The sequence below is a fragment of the Xiphophorus couchianus genome, chromosome 13 (assembly GCF_001444195.1).
Source record: "Xiphophorus couchianus chromosome 13, X_couchianus-1.0, whole genome shotgun sequence".
Taxonomy (NCBI): Eukaryota; Metazoa; Chordata; class Actinopteri; order Cyprinodontiformes; family Poeciliidae; genus Xiphophorus; species Xiphophorus couchianus.
The window spans coordinates 1396948-1417284 of NC_040240.1; the positions used below are offsets into that span (position 1 = coordinate 1396948).

General features: G+C 42.0%; 1 protein-coding gene across 5 annotated transcripts in view; it reads left to right on the top strand.

Moving 5' to 3' along the window:
- The window catches only part of mgaa (MAX dimerization protein MGA a), a 41022-nt gene that overhangs the window by 13225 nt on the left and 7460 nt on the right, over window positions 1-20337 (top strand). Inside the window, exons 3-24 of one of the 5 annotated variants that reach the window (XM_028036491.1) lie at window positions 1704-3429; window positions 4242-4356; window positions 4547-4645; window positions 5140-5268; window positions 5438-5557; window positions 6496-7229; window positions 8613-8889; window positions 9004-9131; window positions 9223-9300; window positions 9903-10020; window positions 10133-10497; window positions 11270-11974; window positions 12341-12635; window positions 13017-13295; window positions 14397-14687; window positions 15015-15622; window positions 16576-16666; window positions 17586-17677; window positions 18555-18700; window positions 18866-18920; window positions 19681-19803; window positions 19887-19998. In XM_028036491.1, coding sequence (XP_027892292.1) covers window positions 1704-3429; window positions 4242-4356; window positions 4547-4645; window positions 5140-5268; window positions 5438-5557; window positions 6496-7229; window positions 8613-8889; window positions 9004-9131; window positions 9223-9300; window positions 9903-10020; window positions 10133-10497; window positions 11270-11974; window positions 12341-12635; window positions 13017-13295; window positions 14397-14687; window positions 15015-15622; window positions 16576-16666; window positions 17586-17677; window positions 18555-18700; window positions 18866-18920; window positions 19681-19803; window positions 19887-19998 — 6686 coding nt within the window. Of the gene's footprint in view, window positions 1-1703; window positions 3430-4241; window positions 4357-4546; window positions 4646-5139; window positions 5269-5437; window positions 5558-6495; window positions 7230-8612; window positions 8890-9003; window positions 9132-9222; window positions 9301-9902; window positions 10021-10132; window positions 10498-11269; window positions 11975-12340; window positions 12636-13016; window positions 13296-14396; window positions 14688-15014; window positions 15623-16575; window positions 16667-17585; window positions 17678-18554; window positions 18752-18865; window positions 18921-19680; window positions 19804-19886; window positions 19999-20337 lie in introns of those variants that run through there. The other 4 variants (XM_028036493.1, XM_028036492.1, XM_028036495.1 and 1 more) reach the window with 4 other exon arrangements.

Genomic DNA, 20337 nt, shown 5'->3' on the forward strand with positions numbered 1-20337 from the left:
TTCATTTATCAGCCATTCTAGCACAAGAGCTTTAACTTCTCATATCAATGTGTGTCGGACGTGTTAAGGGTATCATGAGTAGGTTTTAGAAATGAAAATGTGTATTTTGAACTGATGCATAATACATTTGTTTTCCTTATCTTCATTTCACCTTTTTTTGGTGCTATTGTTTACCAGGTCGCTATTAATAGATATTTCAATAACTTTATTTACAGTCATAAATAATAAAATAAATGAGAATATTATTTGAATGTTCATTTATTTTTGTAACTCCATTCTGTTGGTGGTTGATGCAGTCTTGTGTTTTATTTGTTGTTGTTTTTTTTCTCTCTGTTAAAAATAATCAAACTCTGCCATTGCTTCTTTCCTGTTGGCCATATTTGTTTACTCTGAACAAACATGGCCATCATCAAACTCGCGTTTGATCTCGAGAATGAAATTTGCAAGTCATCACATCCGGACACCACACACCGTAGGGCCAAACCTTCTACACCTCAGATTTGGTCGTGTCTGTGGGGTCCCTCGCATTTTGAAAATGGGCAGATAATTTAAAAATCCTGCTGTCTGAACCTTAGCCAATAGCAGTATAGTTACAGAGATAGGTCAGGATAACATAAAAAAGTCTGACATTAGGTTTTATCAAAACGGAAAGTATTAAGGATAGTCTCCAAAGTAGACTGGGTGTCTGCCGCGTGGTCTAAAACCGGGAGCTGGGCTGAGAACTAAAAGATTCCCCTCTACTTTTGGAACCTCTTGGGACTGCTTTTACGGCACATTAATGACATTTATTGGCAATACAGTCACCATGCCAGAAATATTAAAATAGAGTTAATTCAATGTATTTATTTTGCACCAATTTACAATAAATGTAAATTTAAAGCAATTTAGAAAAACAAATTCATATTCTTTTGTGTAGAAATATTGTAATAAATTTGAGCCATTTCATGCCCACTATGCTTCAGTTTAATCACACTTATACTACAGCACACTCATTATCAGCTAATGATTTGTATTGACAGATAGTAAACAGTTAATTATTTATCTCTACTTTATAACAGTCCCCCCTTCAGTACTAATTTCTGTGACCTGTCTATTCCAAATTTGATTGATTTTGATTTTTCCCCAACACACTTGCTTTTTAAACAGTTGAATGTAACCAGCATTGATCATAAATGCTGCAGGTTTTTGATGCTAACAGTGGAGGGTCCAGTTTTTCCACGTGTTGATTGCCAATCAAAGCCAGCTATTCATCTTTTTATTGAATTCTTTGTAGGTGGACTAAAAAGAAACATTGATGTCAAATATCAAACAGATGTAACATTTTTGTAGCATAGAGTGCTACAGTGCTAGGGGTAGTGAGACTGTCTTCCTCTTTTTGCTCAGCGTCCCTCCACCAGAAATGAGCAGATTTAGGTCCAGTCACTGTTGAAGATAGATACGAATTCTGGATCTTTTTGAACTATGCCATTACAGAAACAAAACAACTAAAATGCTAGGGATTCTATTACGGGTGCAAATGGCTCCAAGCAAACAATTAAAGTTATGCTTTTTTTCTACTGTATGCTTTTAAATGTTTCTTTACCTCACTTTTTGTCGTCAGTTGTGTAACAAATTGAGCAAATTGACACAAGTAGTATCAGTAAATATTAACAACAAAGTGTGCCGGTGTCACTAATGTGTCATTTCTCTCTGGTTTCCTTCAGCAGCAGTTCACGTCCAGTCCCGAAGTTAATTTCTGAGCTAATTTGCGAGGCTCATGTCTCATTGCAGAGATGTCACAAAGAGCAACGTGGCAGCAACCACAGCAACTCCTCTGGAGCAGCACAAGCCAACACTACGTCCACAACTTTGACAGACAGACTGACTAAACAGAATATTGTTCACAAGAACAATGGATCTCTCACTACATTCACCAGGAAAAGTTCAACTGTTGAAACAACCAGAAATGTCAAAGACAACGAACATCTGTCTAACTCTAACTCTATTGCCGATGCCAGAACAGTCTGCTCCTCTGCTGCTCCTATAGAAGAGGAGGTTTCCTTGAACAAATCACATCAACAATGTAACGTAGGTGCCGAGTCGGATGGTGTGAAGCAACAGAAACGACCAGCTCGACTTCCCCTACCAGCACTTGCACTTTTTTTAAAGCAACATTCAACAAAATCTAAGAAGGCAAAGAACACACCGGAGTCTGCTCCTCAAGCACCTCTGCCCGAGTCCTGTGGTCCTCTGAGTCCTGCCGCAGCGCCTCAACAGGAAACCAGCGTCAAGCCCATCATGGAGGACTGTGGAGGAAACAATCTTCTGCCAGATGAAAAGCTTTTAAATGTTACTGAACAGGCAGCTGAAACGAATCCCTCCAGCCCATCCGGTCCAGACCTTTTCACTGCTTCAGATGCAGCAGTTCCAGATCCAAAAGCTAAAGATCCCTTCATCACAATTTCTGAATGTTTATGCTCAGAGTCAACAGCCCCTGACCATAAAGCATTGATATCCAACTCTGAGAATACATTCGACTCGCTTGAGATGTCTGCACTCACCCTTTCTGCATCGTCTACCTCTGGATCACCTGATTTGTCCTTGCATCTCAGTTCGGCATTGTCTCTCCCGGACTCCCCCAAAGCAGCATCAGAGTCCTCTACACCACCTTCAGGCTCCCGCTCCTTGAAGATCGACTCTCTGCTTCCGGACCCTCAGTGTTCCTCGTTCGATTTTGACCCTTTGTCGCCAGCGAGCTCCCCAGAACCTTTACCTCCTCTTCCAGCCTCATTAGCTTTAGAACTTGACTCTGCAACATCTGCTGCAGCTAGTACTCCGGAACCCCAACACTGCAGAAACTCATCAGTCTTTAAATGGCATACGGTGTTACCTCTGTCTGGGACATATGCAAACTCGTCTTTCACAACGTTACAGCCCCAGCAGCAGTCGTCTCCTGTAATGTCGGTCACTTCGCCTTTGTTGTCCTGCCTTCCTGAACCACAGAGTGTTATATCTTCGACGCAGACCACTCCAAAAGACTCTATTCCATCATTTCAAGACAGCGAACAGTCTCTGCCTTTCCCTGCAGAGCTGTCCCCCCTCACTCTCCAGCTCCCACTGTCTCCAACCTTCTCTTCACTGGACGAAGACGGCTTGTCGCCCACAACTTCCCTCTCAGAGCTTGTGCACTTTTTCTCCACCGACGACGACATCGGGGTGGAGTTTTCCAACACGGACGTGGCGGCCGTGACCAGCCAACCTTTGCCAGTTTTGGAACCGGCACGGCCCTCTGTGCCGGTCCTGCCAGTCTCAAGCAGCAAGCCCTGCAAGAGAAAGAAATCAACGAAGCTGGCCAGGTTGGAGGTGGGTCAGACTGGGAATGAGTACAGGAGTAAGCAGCCCAAAGTTGAAGAGGTTGAGGAGCAGCTTTTTGTCTCTTTCACATCAAAGGTAAAGTGAAGTTAAATGTCTGGTGGAAAAATGTTTAAAAAGGATAGTTCCAGATTCTTATGTTTGTGCTACATGGGCCCTTTGGCTTTAGCTTTAGTAGTGCTATGGATTCCTGGTGTTTTGATCTGGGAGGTCTTAACCATCCACTGAAGAGAATTCCCTCTTTTTCCTGTTCCAGTTAAATACATGGGATACTGTCAGGAAGCATGAACCAAATCCTAAACTTCCTCTAAACATTCTTTGCTTTTACTGTGACTTACTGGTGATATAGACTTCCTACACAAAGTGATTGATTTATTTTCCAGAGGTGGAAAAACATCCATCCATTCATTGATTTCATCAATCCATCTTCCTCTCCTAACTCAATCAATCAATCAATCAATCAAATCTCACCATGAACAGTGCAGCACCCCTTGACTCCGCAGATGGTTGGTTCCATAACTACCAGAATGTTTTGCAGTATTACAGTGAAAACATCTGAATTTATTATAAAAATGTCAAATATAATAGAGGTCTTAGTTATGTACAAATCTGCATGTGATTTAAAGCAATGCCTCAAGCAGCCATGTTTCCAAACATCTGTCACTGCAGAAACATTTATTTACATCTCTGTTTACATCAGTAGTATTGATTCTGATTCATATCATCAACCAATCATTTGTGTGCATGTTTGCCGTTACTGTATTTTATAGACTTAACAATCACTGTCTGTTGTCATTATTAACTTGTGGACTAATAATTTTGCTGTATTTTAAACATTTTCCCATTGATGTATTTTGAGAATAAGAATAAAAAAATTCCTATCGTTTCAGGAGGCCCTAAAACTCCACACTGCTGAGTCATCTGAAGAGCTGCACCCTGACCCTCAGCTGACCCCTGACCCCAAACCTGAGGAAGAGGCGGACGACGACAGCAGCAGCAGCAGGGGTATTGCAACAAGCATCATTCTTTATCAAACCATCCGAGTTTGATGAACAATGTTTTCATCTAGTGAAGTTGAGGTTGTGTTGGTTATAGATTCTGGTTATCAGATGTTGGTCAGCTTTGGGGGCTGGGGGTGTTTAGGGGGAGATGATGATGAATTCAGGTCTGACATGAACCTTCACAATTTCAACAGAGAGTCTGGAGGAGACAATCGCAGTTCATGAGGCGACTCTTCTTCAAGACTTGAAGCTTATGAAACACAGGCAGGTCATCCACCCTGTGCTGCAGGAAGGTATGCATTACTGCCTTCTAGGGGTGCACCGATAAATATGCCGGTCCATAAATCTGTCCATGATTTCCCTCATTTTAGGTGATCGAGGTTTCAGGCGATACTTACATGTGAAACTGATCTTATCCACTGATCTTATTTATCTGCTCAAAGATCTGAAGATCAGCCACTTTTGCTGATTCTTTTTTGCTCTGCTATGAGACTGACCATTAGGTCACATCTATGGTTAACAACAGTCATCACAATGTTGCTAACTCGTTAACTTTGTCACTATATTTGGCAACTTTTCAGACAAAAAAACCAACAAAAAACGGTATTGACGAAAATTGGAATCGGCAGGTCAAAAAAAATAAACAAATCATTAAAAATCATTGATTGGCCAGAAAAAAAACTACAATCGCTGCACCCCTACTGGATTCCAGTGAGTTGACGTAAAGCTATCATTGGCTCTAAGATAATGTTTCCCTCCTCGTGTTTGGTGATGTTTGTGGCCTCAGTTGGTCTTAAGATGACCCTCCTGGATCCAGCGCTGTCCATTGACCTGCAGTACCTGGGAGTCTCTCTTCCCATCCCCCTTCCTGGAGTCGTTACGGAGCCACTGACCCAGACGACCCCAACCTCTCAGGGTAGGCATCCTCACAGACTTGGTGCTTTTATTCTGAAAGAGTTTCTGTGTTTTGAGATAAACAGAACTAACCATAAAATGTTTTGAAATAAATCTTAACATGGTAAAGTGCCAATGATCCAAAATCTAATTAGCTTTTTTTTTTTTAACTATTATTCTTTTGTCTTTAGGGGGTTTTGCTTCATTTCAGTCCAGAACTGGAAAAACTACAGATTTGACCCAGATTAAAGGCTGGAAAGAGAAGTTTACCCCGTCAGAGGCCGAATCAACGTCTGCTCCAAGACCTGAAGGTGCTTCACATCATGTCCTCAGCTTTAGTTAATTCAGCACAATGCAGAAGGGTCCTTAACTCTGGAACCTCTCCATGTTTAAACTACAAACAGATGCATTTTCTGAGGAGTTTATGTGTGTCAGACACACCGACTAATTCATAAGTTGTCAAATAGAGAAACAACATATGTTATTTTTTTAGTTTGTTTACAAACATGCAGTCCATTTGGAAATTATTCAAAGTGGTTAGCTTTTTTCAGATTCTATGATATGTTACAGCATCATTCCAAACTGTATCGATGTCTTAGCTCTCATGAGGACACTTGTCTCCTCATGGACCCGTCGTCTAACATGTGAACGTTTTGGGGCGGACAGTCAAAGTTTTACACACCTGAAACTGCTGCTCAAGTTATTCAACAGGTTGTTGCTATGTAACCAAAAAGTGAGTGAGTTAAGTTGATGTCACCCACCTTGCCTAGTTGACCCTGAGAGACTGAGTGGCTAAAGCCTTTCCTCTGCCTTCTTCTCCCAGAAGGCTGTGCGGTTCTGGATTAGAGTTCAGTGAAATTATTGAATATTCTATTATATGTATTATCTGTTAGTATTGATCACATCTCTGTCGCTATATATAGCTATAGCTATTATAGCGCATTATAGTTAATATAATTCGCTGACGTTTATAGTTTGTGCAAAAAAAAGAACACTTATTTTAAAATTTTACACATCTCTTCATTGATAGTAAATAAACATGCCGACTCATTTATATACACATAAATATGTTCTCAGACAAGAAACGCACACAAGGGAGGGAAAAATAAAAAATAAACAGCAGCGCACCAACAATACCAATCACCAAATGCCTTCCCACATGTTGAATCGGATATCATTTTGAACTAGAAAATGAACACTTTTGCTTTAAATCCTCCTTATATGTCTCCTCCTTATATGTATCCTGCAGCTGGTCCCAGTGCCGACCTGCCAAAGAAGAACCTGTCTGCGTTCTGCAGTGACATGCTGGACGAATATCTGGAGTCTGAGGGGAAACTGATCGACGAGCGCGCCTCCAGTTTCTCCCAGCCACCAGCGGAGGCGCCGTCCTACCGGCTCCCGGTGAGCAGCACCAGCTACGTCCGGACTCTGGACCACATCCTGAAGAAGCCCTCAGCCGGCTCGCCTGCCTCAGACATCATATCTGGGTTCATCCCGCCATCAAAGAGATCGCGACTCAAAGAGAGCGCAGCCTGCCGGAGGGCGGAGAGGAAACCCAGAGGTCCCAAACCGAACAGAATCAAAACTGCTTGTGCTGCTTCGGACTTTCCAGAAGCTGTGCAGTTGCAGTACTCCGTTCCTGGTTCTTTGACCACAGAACCTCTGAATGGGCCCGCTTTTACAAAGAGGAGGAGGCTGAAACCCAGAGCGTCCTCTCAGACCCTCTGTGTGTCCACGCTGCTCAACGTGTCTGAGGAAATGGCTCCGCTGGAGTCCGACTCTGAGCTCAAACCAGACTCAGTGAGGAAGCAGCCATCCAATCACTCTGTGGATGGCCAGAGAAAGGAGAGCAGAGTCACAGTGACCCGGGCCTACGCCAGGCTCAAGGAGCTGGAGGACAACGTGGTTCTGGAGGGCCGCTTCCAAACCGGCATCACCACAGAGAGGGCCACCGTTGCTCTGATGTCCCTCTTCACTCAAACTGTGAGTTCCAGTTTGTTTACCAGAATAGGTCTGTGTCTCTGTCGTCTCCTGCAGCATTCAATATGTCAGAGAAACTATTGAAGGCTCTCTCTTTTATGAAAATAAAAGAGAGTTGTTGTTGTTTTTTTTACCCGTTTGTTAAAACTGTCACTATGTCATGACAGTTTGGTATGAGACAGATAATCTGTAAAAACAGATTATCTGAGACAAATTATCTGAGACAGATGATCTGAGACAGCAGTAGTTCAGCAAGAACTACTGCTGCCCTCTTTGGGAACACACCGCTCCCAGTCAGAAACAACCAATCAGAGGCAGGAGGAGGTCCTTAACTCTGTCACTCATCCTCATGTACTAGCTGCTAAATGTACTGATGGCAGAGAAACAACTTACTTTTACCAGAAAACTATTTCAGTCATCATCGGTGGCCATGGTAACTAGCATTAGCATCCACAACAGGCTCTGCTGACGGGAAGAAGCTGTAGCATAGCAGAGAGTAAGGGGGTGTGATCGGTGCATACATGCGTGTGATTGACAGCGCTATGACCCTCTTCCTGCTTGTGATTGGTTGTTTCTGATTGAGCGGTGTATTTCTCTAGTTGGGAAGGCAGACGAGCTTGTAATTGTTTTCTTCACAGATTACTATACTGTCACGACATAGTGACATTTATAACAAATATGTAAAAAGCTATTTTTCTTAATTAAAATTATATACTGCAGTTTTAACAGATCTCAGCTCTGGTCAAAAAAGAACGTTGTGTAAATGAATAATCAGTCAGGCAAATGACAAGAAGAGATTCTGATAAGCTGAAGTAAAAACACAATGGTGTTTTCAGACTGACTCTGAACCACAAACATCAAATGCAAACTGGCAGATTGAATGTGTCTGCTTCGTAATTTTGAGAAATTAAATCTTTGCAGACTAATGCCACAAATTCACCCTGAAAGCACATTTGATCTAAATGCAGATGAGAATTTGGATAAAAGAAATTAGCTTCTCCTCTCAGCTTCAGTTTCTGAGCTTCCACCTCACAGAGCAGCCCTGTCCTGCGACTCCCCCGCTCAGCTCCTTCAGACTAGCCAGTAGCAGTTAGCAAACATCTGATGGAACAGCGTATCTGCTGAGCTCATTATAGGAGCTACTGTACCTCTCAGAGCAACGCTGGTAAAAATGTTGATAAATATACATGATGATGCAATGTGGGTAGAAAACACATAATACTGCCCCTTTTAAATGAACAATCTCTACTTCTTTTAATGTGCTTGTATGAAATCTTTCTGATCTGTTCTGTAAATTGTGTGGCAATCATAAAAAAGCATGCTTCTAGCTGCAGTGTAAGGTACCGTCCTGTTGGCCCTGCTGACTGTTTTCCACTCCCCACTCAGGGTTTTGTGAGAGAGAATCCGACGGCGCCGATCAAGCTAAGGCAGAGACAAGCTCTGAACTGTCTGAATGGGTTCTGCAGGCTGGGGTGCGTCTGCTCCAGTTTGTCTCACTGTTCCAGGATCAGCCACTGCGGCCGGCCGCTCTGCATGTTCGGCTGCGGCTGCCTTAAGCAGAAGGTGGTTCTGCTCAAGAACCTGGACAGCTCCGACGCCAGCCCCTCCTCCCTGCAATGCAAACTCAAGAAGAAGAGGAGAAGGATGATGAAGATGGCCTATGGTACATTTTTAAATTCTGCCTTCATTGTTTAACCAGAACAAAATATTTTAAGTAGAAGCAGCTTGTAGTTGACGAGATGTAAGCGTGCTCCAATCCAACCTGTTGAACTTGCAGTCCTGAAAGAGGCGGAGACCGTGGCCCACCCTGCGGAGCGGGTCCGGACCCTGTGGAGGAAGAACGCTGACGCCTCTGATCCAGAGCCAGTCCATGCGCCGAATGTGGCTCCCTTTCTTCAGCCACCTGTAGTTATTCTTTACACCATTGATACCTGCACAATACGAGTAAAGGGGGAAGATATGGGCTGAAGTGAATGCTGTGATTTTTTTTTTTAAGTCTGTCCAGGTGAGAAGGAAATATCGCAGCAGCTGTGCCAGAGTTCGAAGTTTCATCAGGAAGACACAGAAACAGAAGGTAATGATGCTCAGATCAGTGGTGGGGACCACCAGCCCTAAAGCTCTGACCCTAAAGGACTGGCTCTACAGCACTAATCATAAACATTAGTTCTTCTAATGCTAAAGAGCTATACCAGCATTGGATTTGGAGGAGGCAAATGCTAAATTCAGTCATGTTGATACCCAACATGTGTTGCAACACATTACATCACCCTCATCAGAATCAGATTTGTTATTGCACACCTACCTGGACGGTTTGTGTTTCAGAAAGTGATTCTATAGAACAGACCTTTCACTCGTGGTTTTTATTGAGTTTTGCTATTTCTGGTCCTGATTTGGCCTCATTAGGACTTTGGTCAGAAAAGACTCAGGACATCAGTAGATTTTACCCTATTTAGTGTCATTCTACAGCAATGCATTGTGAGTAGAGACTAAACCTAATTTTCTGCACCACATCAGGAGTGAAGAACATGACAAGTATCTGTTTTGGAATTGTTTTTATACAACAGCATTCTGTAAGGACATGACTAACCATTTGCACCAAAAAGGCAGATCCATATCTGAATTGCTCTTGACCCATTCCTGGACCATATGACTTGTAGTCCAATATTTACCCAACAGGAGGAAGAATCCAAAAATCTGATGTCATCCAGGAATAAAGATGCAGGACTGAAAGTCCACAAACATGGAGAACAAACCCCTACACAGACTAATGTTACCACACCCAGACCTCCTTCTGGTAAGCTCATGACCAACCCATCATGGTGGATGTTTTCCCATCAGCTTTTAGTGCTAGTTGTATTTTCAGATTCATGTCCTGAGCGTAATGGAGAGCTTTTCTCGTTCTTCAGCAGCAGATGCAGGCGAATCACCCAGCGCTAGCCCTCCGAGTTCTTCAGAAACACTCCGTTCTAAACCATCGAAACGCCTCATGATCCTGGCCGACTGCAAGTGGGTGAACGACAGCGACCGCAGCTACGTGTTGAAGAAGCTGTGTGAGGCGATGGCTCAGGATCAACTGGACAGACCTTTCTGGATCAAAAACTACCTCATCACTCCGATCGACGAGACAGTGGATGAAACTAGCGGAAACAGGTGCATCGAGTATAAGGTCCAGATCTCCACACCCATTCTGGACAGGAAAAAGGTACCAGCCAAAAAACCAGTGACTCCTGGAAGGAAACGAGGCATCAAACCAGCAGCTCAACACAGACAGGTGAAGAACGAGTTAAATGTTGGTCCACATCTGGAGTGCTATTTGAAAGCAACAGAATCTTATATGTCAACTTGAACAAGATCGTAGAAATAGCAATCCTGATAATACAGCAAATTTTTTGCACTTTTCAAAAACCATTAAACTTGATGTGGGCTTGTTTGGCATCACAAAACCATGGCACCTTACAGTCATTAAATCGACCATAAACTTCTCTGTAAACCAAGGTATTTTAGAGTCAAACATGAAGCCATCTGTTCAGCAGTCCTTGTCCAAACCGAGTCAACGACTGGTCAGTGATCCCAAACTGGCAATACAATGACCCAGTTTAAGTCCAAACCTGAGCCTTATTGAAAAGCTTTGCTCAGGCCTGATTGAGTGGCTTGTGTTGGGAGATCCCACTGAATCGTTTGGTAGACTCTGTTTTTCCCATGCGGGTATAATACAAAAATTAATTTCCAAATATTAAAATACGTTGTAATCATTAACATCATCGTCGATATTCCCAGCCATCTTAGGCACTTCCAGGACTCTTCAACATCCATGCAGAGATGGAAAAGGGTTGTATTGTCATATTAAGAGAAACTCTGAATTTTCCCGTTTGTAGCTTCAAACTGTTTGCCGCTCAGAAGTGACTGTTCTTCCATTTTGTAGTGATTGCTGGTGACATGTGATGCGCCCTTTTTTTCCATTGTAGTTTTAGTTAAACAGGGAATCATTTGATTTCCTTGTTATATTGTGTCCTGGACCTTACCCAACATGTTTTGTCTTTTAGGACAACCGCTCTGATTTGATTTCAAAAAATAAGAAGCCTCCTAAAAGCTCGAAGAATGTGATGAATCAGTCTTCCACAGACTCTGTGTCCATAGAGTCTGTAGAAGACTGGCAGAAGGAGGTGATGGAGGAGGAGCCCATGGCAAAATGGCAGAAGGAAGTGATGAAGGAGGAGGAGGAAGAGCTCATGGAGGACTGCCAGATGGAGGTGATGGTGAAGGACAAGCCCACGGTAGACTGGCAGAAGAAGTTAAAGGTGGAAATGGATCCTTTGGAGCAATGCCAGAAAGAGGTGATGGAGAAGAAGGAGCTTATTAAGAACTGGCAGAACAAGTTAAAGGTGGAAGTGGAGGCTACGGAAGACTTTCAGAAGGAGTTGACTCCTACGAAGAACCCTCTAAACGAGGTGGAGTCAATAAAGGGGTTCCAAAAAGAGGTGGGGTCTACAAAGGACTTCCAAAAGAAGGCGGAGTCTATAGATGACTGCCAGAAAGAAGAAAGGGAAGATTATATGGAGAAGGATGGAGAAGGCTTCAGACGTTATAAGGCTAGACATGAGCTGAAAAGAAGCACAGAAGGGTTAAATTCAGATAAGAAGAGGAGGACTGGCATGTCTCTGCCTTTCCCTTTACTGGTGGGAGTATCACCTTCTGGCTTTCTCTCAGCCAATAAGAAAAAGCCAGGAGGATCAGCAGATGTGATACAGGTAAAAGGTCATCACTTTGTTTCTCCTGCCTTTATACTCAGTGACATCCCTGGTTCTGGTTACCCTACAACATAGTTTTCTAATAAGTCTTGTAATGACTTCACTTCATAGCTTCATCTTTTCTAGCTAACTCACACTATATTAACAAAAACAGTCGCAATGTGTCCAAGGTTGATCTGAAGAATGATGTCTGTCGGAAACCTTTGGTTGTTCTATCATGCAATGGAATCTTGTCACATTGCTGTTTATATCAGTCTGTGGTCCATCTTAGCACAGACGACACTGAATGATTTCTCTCTTTCTGCTGGTGTAGAAGCAGATTTCTAGTGCAGCCTTTGTATTCTCTTGTTTTCTGTGCTCCTGCAGGTCAATGGGAAGCAATACCCTTTAGCAAAGATCAAGTTGGGCAGGATGGGGGCGCTTCATCCAGCCAATCGTCTGGCAGCTTATCTAACAGGCAGAGTGGGGTCTACGAAGCCGCGACAGTCTTCTTCATCGTCCGAGCCGTCTTGCAATCTTCAGAGTTTGCCCCACGTCACCTCTTCAGCTTATTGTGTCCCACCTGCTCCTGCAGCCCCCACTGTTGCCCCAGCTGTGGTCCAGTCACAGCCACCAGCCACTCAGCCCACTCTTCCCACTCCTCTTCCCACCCCTTCTGCAGGTAAGCACATATATCTATGTCAGCCACCAGCCACTGCACTGCAAATAAGCATAATTGGATGATGAAATTATGAATAGTGCTATTACTACTACTTACAGTATATTACTAATAATAGTTACAATATTAATGTATTAAATAATATTCCAACTGTGAAAAAGTTACCAACAGAAATTACATCAAGAAGTGTTAATACTGTTGCATCTTCACTCCGAACTCTTTCCCATTCAGTTTTGGTCTTAAGCACAATAAAACGGTCAGGTTATTAAAAAGTTTTCACTAACAAAATCCATTTATAAACATTTCTTAAACATGGATTTCTAAGAACTGCGGTGTGTTTTCTAAACCTTTGAATCAACCGTCTGTTATATCATGTACGTCTAGACTCTGAGCCACAGAACTTGGTTGTTGGACCTCCAGACCCACCTCAGAACTCGACCCCTCCTCAGCCACTGCCGATTCAGGTTCCAAATCCTCCTAATGTGGCTGCTCCTTTGCTCCTGCCCCGGATCACTCAGTTCCCAGGCCAAAGGATGGTCCTGAAGCCAGTGCGGTCACCACCGGGTGTCCAGTATTACCGAAAACCCGACGGAGCTTTGGTCCAGCTGATTCCCACCAGCCAGCTGAGGCCTGGTAATCCATCAGCAACTGTTCATGGAGGAAGTGAGTGTTGAAACATGACGAGGATTTGTTGAATTCTGTTAAAATATCATTATAGGGTATTATATTAGTGCAGCTCAGCTCAGTAGGGTCAACATCACTCGGTGTAGAATAAGATGCTGGTGTTGGATTATTTTTACAACAACTATTAACTTTAAATCAATGTGCTCTACTCTTTCAATAGGTTGTTTGTGTATGCAATGAGTTGCAGCGTTATGTTTAACTTTACCTTTACTTTAGTTTTAATCAGTGTTTTGACTAAAATGCAAGTTTTAGTGGTATTTAAGACATCTGTAGTCATTTTAGCTTTATTCAAATACAATAAGTCATAAAGAGATGCTTAAAAATACCCCTCACATCTTTAAGGAAATAAATTTTTTTAGTCTTAATTTCTTACATAGAAAAAAATTGGGTTATTGTGTTTTGAAATGCACATATTATCATTTATAAATTGAAATAAATGGTTTAGCTTTTCCAATCTGAAATAAGACGTGCATTTTCTGTTGAATACATTCAAAACTGCTTATTAAATAAATATGTGAAGGAAGTGTGACAGTTTTAAAAACATTCTCACTTTATATATTTCTAATGGAGACAATAAACATTATTGAATTAAAGCGTTATGTAAAAAGACAAGGAGCAAATCTAATGGTACAAGTTTTAAAAACCAAATAAGTCAATATTTGTTAGGATCTTAAGAAAACGCTTCCTTGAATGTCTTCAGCTTCAACAATGTGAAATCAGAGGAAACCTGTTCCATAGAGGAGGTCCAGCAGTGAGGACAGAGCAGAGGTCAGACCACCTAAACCCAGTTAGACCATGGACTTTTAACAATTCAGTAAAATGGAGAGGAGCTTTTTCATGTAGGGCCCTAAAAGTTACAGATGCTAAAATGAACAAGTAACAAATATAAGAATATTAAACTTTAAAAAAATAAAAGTTTTTTTTTTTTTTTAAACTTATTTTTAAAAGTTTTAAAAATACAGAAATCTCTCTGGGGAGCAGGAGGGTCTCCAGTCGACACATAGCCCACATACTGAGAAAATAACCTTGTTGTCTTTTCCAAATCTTTAATCAGCCGTCTGTTGTTTCATGTACATCTAGACTCTGAGGCACAAAACTTGGTTGTTGGACCATCAAACCCACCTCAGAACTCGACGACACCTACGGACCCCCAGCCGCTGCTGATTCAGCTTCCAAATCCAAATCCCCCTAAGGTGGTTAATTTGCTCCAGCCCCGGATCACTCAGTTCCCAGGCCAAAGGATGGTCCTGAAGCCGGTCCGGTCATCAGCGGGTGTCCAGTATTACCGAAAACCTGACGGAGCCTTGGTCCAGCTGATTACCTCTAACCTGCCGAGGCCTGGCAATCCATCAGCAACTGTTCATGGAGGAGGTAAGTGTTGAAACCCTGACGGGGGCTGAATACTGTCAAAATATGGTTTACAATATTGTTATGGGATATCATATTAATAAAGATCTGATCAGACCCAGTTAAGTCCATTTATTATTTGGCTCAGTAAATAAGAAGTTGTTTTCATCCTGAACCCAAACCGTACCAGATTCAGCCTGGACACTTTGCTGTTAATGAAAGGAAATGTGAACAAGATAGTTGATCTTCATGGCAACTGAGATGGTTCTGGAATGGATTTCAGTGTGAAGTAATAATTTTTTAGCCCAATAAAGTTTTTCCCATCTTCTTCCTGCTCCTCCTCTTCCTCAGGCCGTTCTGCTTCCTGCGCCCAGCTGCCTCCTGTAGCCACGGTGAAGAGGCCAGCTCTGACCAACCTCTCCTCTTCATCCTCTGTGGTTTTACCTTCACCATCCCCGGGAGCTTCGTCTTCCTCCTCCAACCCTCCCCTGCCGCCATCCGTTCTTCTGTCCCCGCAGAACACCTGCACGTTTAGAATCGTCCCCACCCACCCGGTCAAGGACCCCATCTTTATCCAACTCCCTTTCCTGCCCCGCACCCAAATGGTGGGATCAGAACGGGGCCTCATACGGCTCCAGGGCCCCAGCCAACCTGTGAACTACACTCCCCCGAATCCCGTAGTGTGTGAAAAAAACGACAGTCCAGTCGAGCGCCACGGCGATTCACCGCAAACCCTGCTGACCGTCCAGACGGCCGCTCACAGGGGGCCTCCACCTCCGTCGCGGTCCCCCCTGCCTGAGCCCACCCCGGACTGTCACGGCCCTAAAGAGGAGTTTGCCTTTGACGCCATGGACCTGAACGTCGTGTTTGTGGACGAAGTGGTGGACTTGGTGTCCAGCAGCGAGACAGAGGACTCGTCCGACTTCAGGGAGTCTGACAGCGAGGACGAGAAGAATCAGGTGATTACAGACCAACGCAATGTTTTCATTTTGAAAGTTTATTTTTTCTCTCATTAAAACAACCTGAAGTTCTTATTAGTTCAGTGAATATGATTTAGATTTGCCCCCAGATGGATGAATCAGTCAGGATCCAGCTGGTCAGCTGGGGCAGTAAAAGTTACATCATTCTGTGATGAGCAGATTTAGATTCTGGTTTAAAAAAGGTTGTGATGCTCTGATCAAAGGTTTTGTTACTGTTTTCCTTTTTATGATGGTAATTTCACAATAATTTTTTTTAAGTGTTAAGAATAAGAACTTTCAAAAACTATATTTTCTACTTAATTCTTTCATCCAACCATAACATAAATGTGCCATATCACAAGATTACTTTTTTTTCCTCCAAAAAAATGAATTGACATAGTGCATGAGAATATATTTGACTGATGACATTTATTGGTCGATTTATTTATTGTAGGACCAGAGGCGAACATCTGTGACGGAGAGCAGTGGGTGTTACACAGCTCTGCAGTAATCACATTATTACAGTGATATTTCAAGCTTTCTTTTCACAGATTAGCTGACTCATCACAAACTGTCACAACATGGTGACAGTTCTAACAAACATGGGAAAAAACATTTCTGTCAAAGTTACATGCTGCAGCTTTAGGACCTGATGTTTGCAATTATTAGGATTAGCACAGCTAGCATTAATACAGAGTAACGTTTGTTTTCTGTAAACTAATTGGTGAATTAAAAAATAATAATAATAATACCAGTATTTAGATTTAGAGTGAAAAGACCCCCTGCAGATGTTGAAGCAGTTGTCAGGAAACGCGTCTCAAACCAACAAAGGAGTATTTATTTTCGTAATTTTCTTTCTTCTTTTTTATTTTCACAAACCAGCTGGCTGTGGATGGAATTTTATTTATTTATTTTTTGCTCTGGTGACGATCACAGCATGTATTTTTCTGCAGAATGCAAAGCGCTCTAAAGGAGACCTGGAGAAGAAGAAAAAACAGCTGAGGAGTCGGGATGGAAACCAGTCAGTTCTGCCTCCGTCAGCAGGTCTGAACACACATTTTATTATCCATAAATCAGAGTCTAAAAACAGCTTTACTACTCTACATTACATCATTTGAATCAAACTGAGCGATCTAATGGGACCTTTATGGCAGCGGTGTCTCTTTAATGTTTCTGTGCAGAAAAGGTTGCTGTGACAAATCACATTTTTTCTGGTTTTCTTTTAGCTTTAAGCCAAATAAGGCTGGCAGCAAAATTAGTTTTGTAAAAAATATCTCAGCTGAGAATTCCAAAGTGAACGGAGGCACAAATACTTAGTCAGTGTTTTGTTCTTCATTTGTCTCAAAGCTGATAAATTGGTTCAGTTGCTCAGTTTTTGGTGTTTTCATGCAACTTAAAAAGCCTTAAAACCCGTTTGGAACTCAGTGTTTCCGAATGTCAGTAATGAGAAGCATCATAAATCATTTCAGAACTTTTTCCACCTTTTAGTGTGTCCTCTGACCTCCAAAACCCAAAGACAAACGTCAGTCTCTTAGAGAATGAGTGATCAGATGCTGTGGCTGAACTCATCCCCAGGCATAAGAGGTTATGGGAGGTCAAGCAGAGTTGATCTCTTTCTTCCTCCTGAATGATTTCAGTTTGGTTTCCACTGAGTTCTGCAGGTTCTACGTTTCATATGAGGAAAAGATTCTGAAATGATTTTTGTTTTCGTCCATACAAACTGTGCAGACTTTTCATATCAACTCTTCGGTGAACGAATCGCCAAATATTTATGTCCAAATGTGAAGCAAGATTTATTTTTGATTTTTTTTAGTTTTAAGTGCTTTTGCATAAATGGAAACAAACATTTTTTTGCTTAAATAATCTAAACACAAGCCAGTTAGCAGGTCTGTCGGTAGCAGGTGTGTGTTTGTGTGCAGAGCAGCTGACCTGCTGCTCTGTGTGTTCTCTGGTTCTGTGACAGCGGGTCAGGCTGCAGCTGGCAGGACGGAGGTCCAGGGTCTGATCTACATCTCGTCTGAGGAGGAAAGCCCCAAGAGGAAAACCGTCACTAATGTAAGACACGTTTACACAAGACTAGTGTCAGGTTATCTGCAAACAGTCACACCTCCGCAACGCTTCTACTTTCTACCTTGAATTAGTTTTTTTTTTCCATTTTTTTCTCCAAAGAATTTTTGTGGCTCGTATTTTTTCTACAGTAGGCAGACAGGAAGGAGGGTGAGGAGAGGGGGGAAGACATGCGGTAAAGGTCGTCGGGACCGGGAGTCGAACCCGCAACGTCCGCGTCGAGGAATAAGGCCTCCAAACGTGGGGCGTGCTAACCCCCTGCGTCACCACAGCACGCCCCTACCTTGAATTAGTTTTATTTCATCTGTTAACTTGTTGACTCTAATGCTGTCAGTAAAGTTCCATAAAAATGTTTGATCCAGGGGCGTGCCGTGGTGGCGTCGGGGTTAGCGCAACCCGTATTTGGAGGCCTTGAGTAATGCTAAACTTGAAAATATATATTTTTTTAATTTTTACTTTCGGATGTCTTTTAAAATTATAAGTAAAATAAAATTTGGTCAAACCTAAAAATAGACATGAAGCAACTTGTTTTTTTTGTTTCTTTTTTTTTTTTTTTTTTTACCTTTCTGGGCCTCTGTACATTTTCCTAGTTCTAGACACATATTTTTCTCTCTGTGGTCTTTATATATTTCTTGTCATGATGGCTTTATCAGATAGTGTTTTCATTGAATCAGATACATTACATTATTCAGTTCATTTAGTAAAGCAACTCGTGCCTGAAGTTCCGTTCAAAATATTTGCACGGTCGCAGAATCCTCCTGTGACAAACAAATGTGTGTAGCCACATAAAAACATGCCAAGCTGCTCTGAATCTGCAAAATGGCCGTTGACTTGACTGGGCTTCACTTGTTTCTTGGTGTGGCAGGGCACTGCTGCTGCTGGTGAGCTGACAGGTGACGGCCAGCTGGGAACCGGTCAGCAGGAGGCTTGGAGCGGTAGTTTGGAAAGTCTGGAGGGGAACAGTGGATGTGGAGCGGCTCAGCAGCAGATAGAGATGACCATTAATTCAGAGTAAGAAGTGAAGCCACGTCACTGTGGGCTAACCAGACTGGTAACTAGTGGATTAGTTGGTGCTCGATAGCTTCATGTCTTCAGCAGGTTCTCAGTACTTGATATGTAACATTTCTGAGATCTAAACGCGTCCTCCTGTGTAATCTGGGATTTTCTGTTTTTCAGCTTGGAAATTGAAGTGGACTCCGGAAATTCTCAAAGGACCCAGATTAAAGTTCAGGTGTGTAATGCTGTAACCGTGGGAGACCAGCAGGTTCTGTGATGCATCTATTTTTAGAGCATCAGTTATCAGATGTAAACAATACTGGAATTTAGTTTATTTGTGCAAAATAAAGGAAGATGACCCTCTGCAGTTGCTGAAGATTGTGGTTAGGAAACATGATTCATGTATGTAACGTAATTTTTTTTTCTTTCTCTTTTTATGTTGGTGGAGGAAACAATGAATGCAATTAATCACGATGAATTGATAACTGAAATGATTGTAAACTAATTTAGTAATCAATTAATTGTTAAATGGAGTATATAGACTCTTGTAAAGAAAAAAGTCATCTTCTCAAAAAACAAAATTGAACAGAAAATCTATGTTTTGCAATTAAAATACAGAAAGCTTTTTTCTGTAAATATGTTCTACCCAGAACTAAAAGCAGGTTTATTTTTGTTAGTTTGTTTTCTTATTTAAGAAATGAATTGAATTGTTTATTTGTTTTTTAATATTGTCTATAATTACTATTTTTTAATCCAATTTAATTGCCAGAATAATCTATAAAATAATTGATTAGTAAAATAGTTGTTAATTGCAACCATAGAAATGATGGATAAAACCAGCTTTCCCCCCAAAAAAAGCAACAAAACAAGAAAAATTTGATCTGCGGCAACTTTGATACATTTCATGTTTCTTTTAAAGACTGTGAAGCTTATGGTTGTGTGTGTGTGTGTGTGTGTGTGTGTGTGTGTGTGTGTGTGTGTGTATTTATGTGCAGCACCACGAATCCAATGCAAGTTGCAGAAAGCATCGAGCCCAGATGAAGCAGCTCTTCCTCCAGTTGAAGAGGGAAGTGTTACCAGCCGATGACAGCATGTCCAGAACCTCCCTGCTGGAAAAGGTGTGCAAAAAGTTCTCTAACCTCCTCTGTGTGTGTGTGGGTGTGTGTGTTGGTCTGAAGATGATCACGGTGTTTTACTGCAGGCTGTGCTGCTGATCCAGGAGCTGAGGAGCTGTGAGGAAGACCTGAAGAGGAAGAAAAGCATCCTGGAGCAGAGACGGGACGAGTTCCTGTCCATTCTGGCTCCGACATCAGGTGGAAACACTTTTCATCGGAGTCTAAACACAACCTTGGGACTGATCTAGATTACATCATTTAAACGGAACTGTGGAATCTGACAGAGGTGCAGGACAAAAATTAATTCAGCAGAGAATCGCAATTTAAAGTCCTGGGAATACTTAAAGGATTCAAAAATCAATTTTAGCTTGCTTCATTATCTGTAAAATTATATTCTAATTTTTTTATTAATTTTTTATTTTTTATTATTTAAGAGAAAGTCAGCCAGCTCATACTGGTAATTTAAGTGCCAGAATTTTACACACAAACTTATATTTTGTTTAGATATAAACTGATGGAATTTGATACAGTATGGAA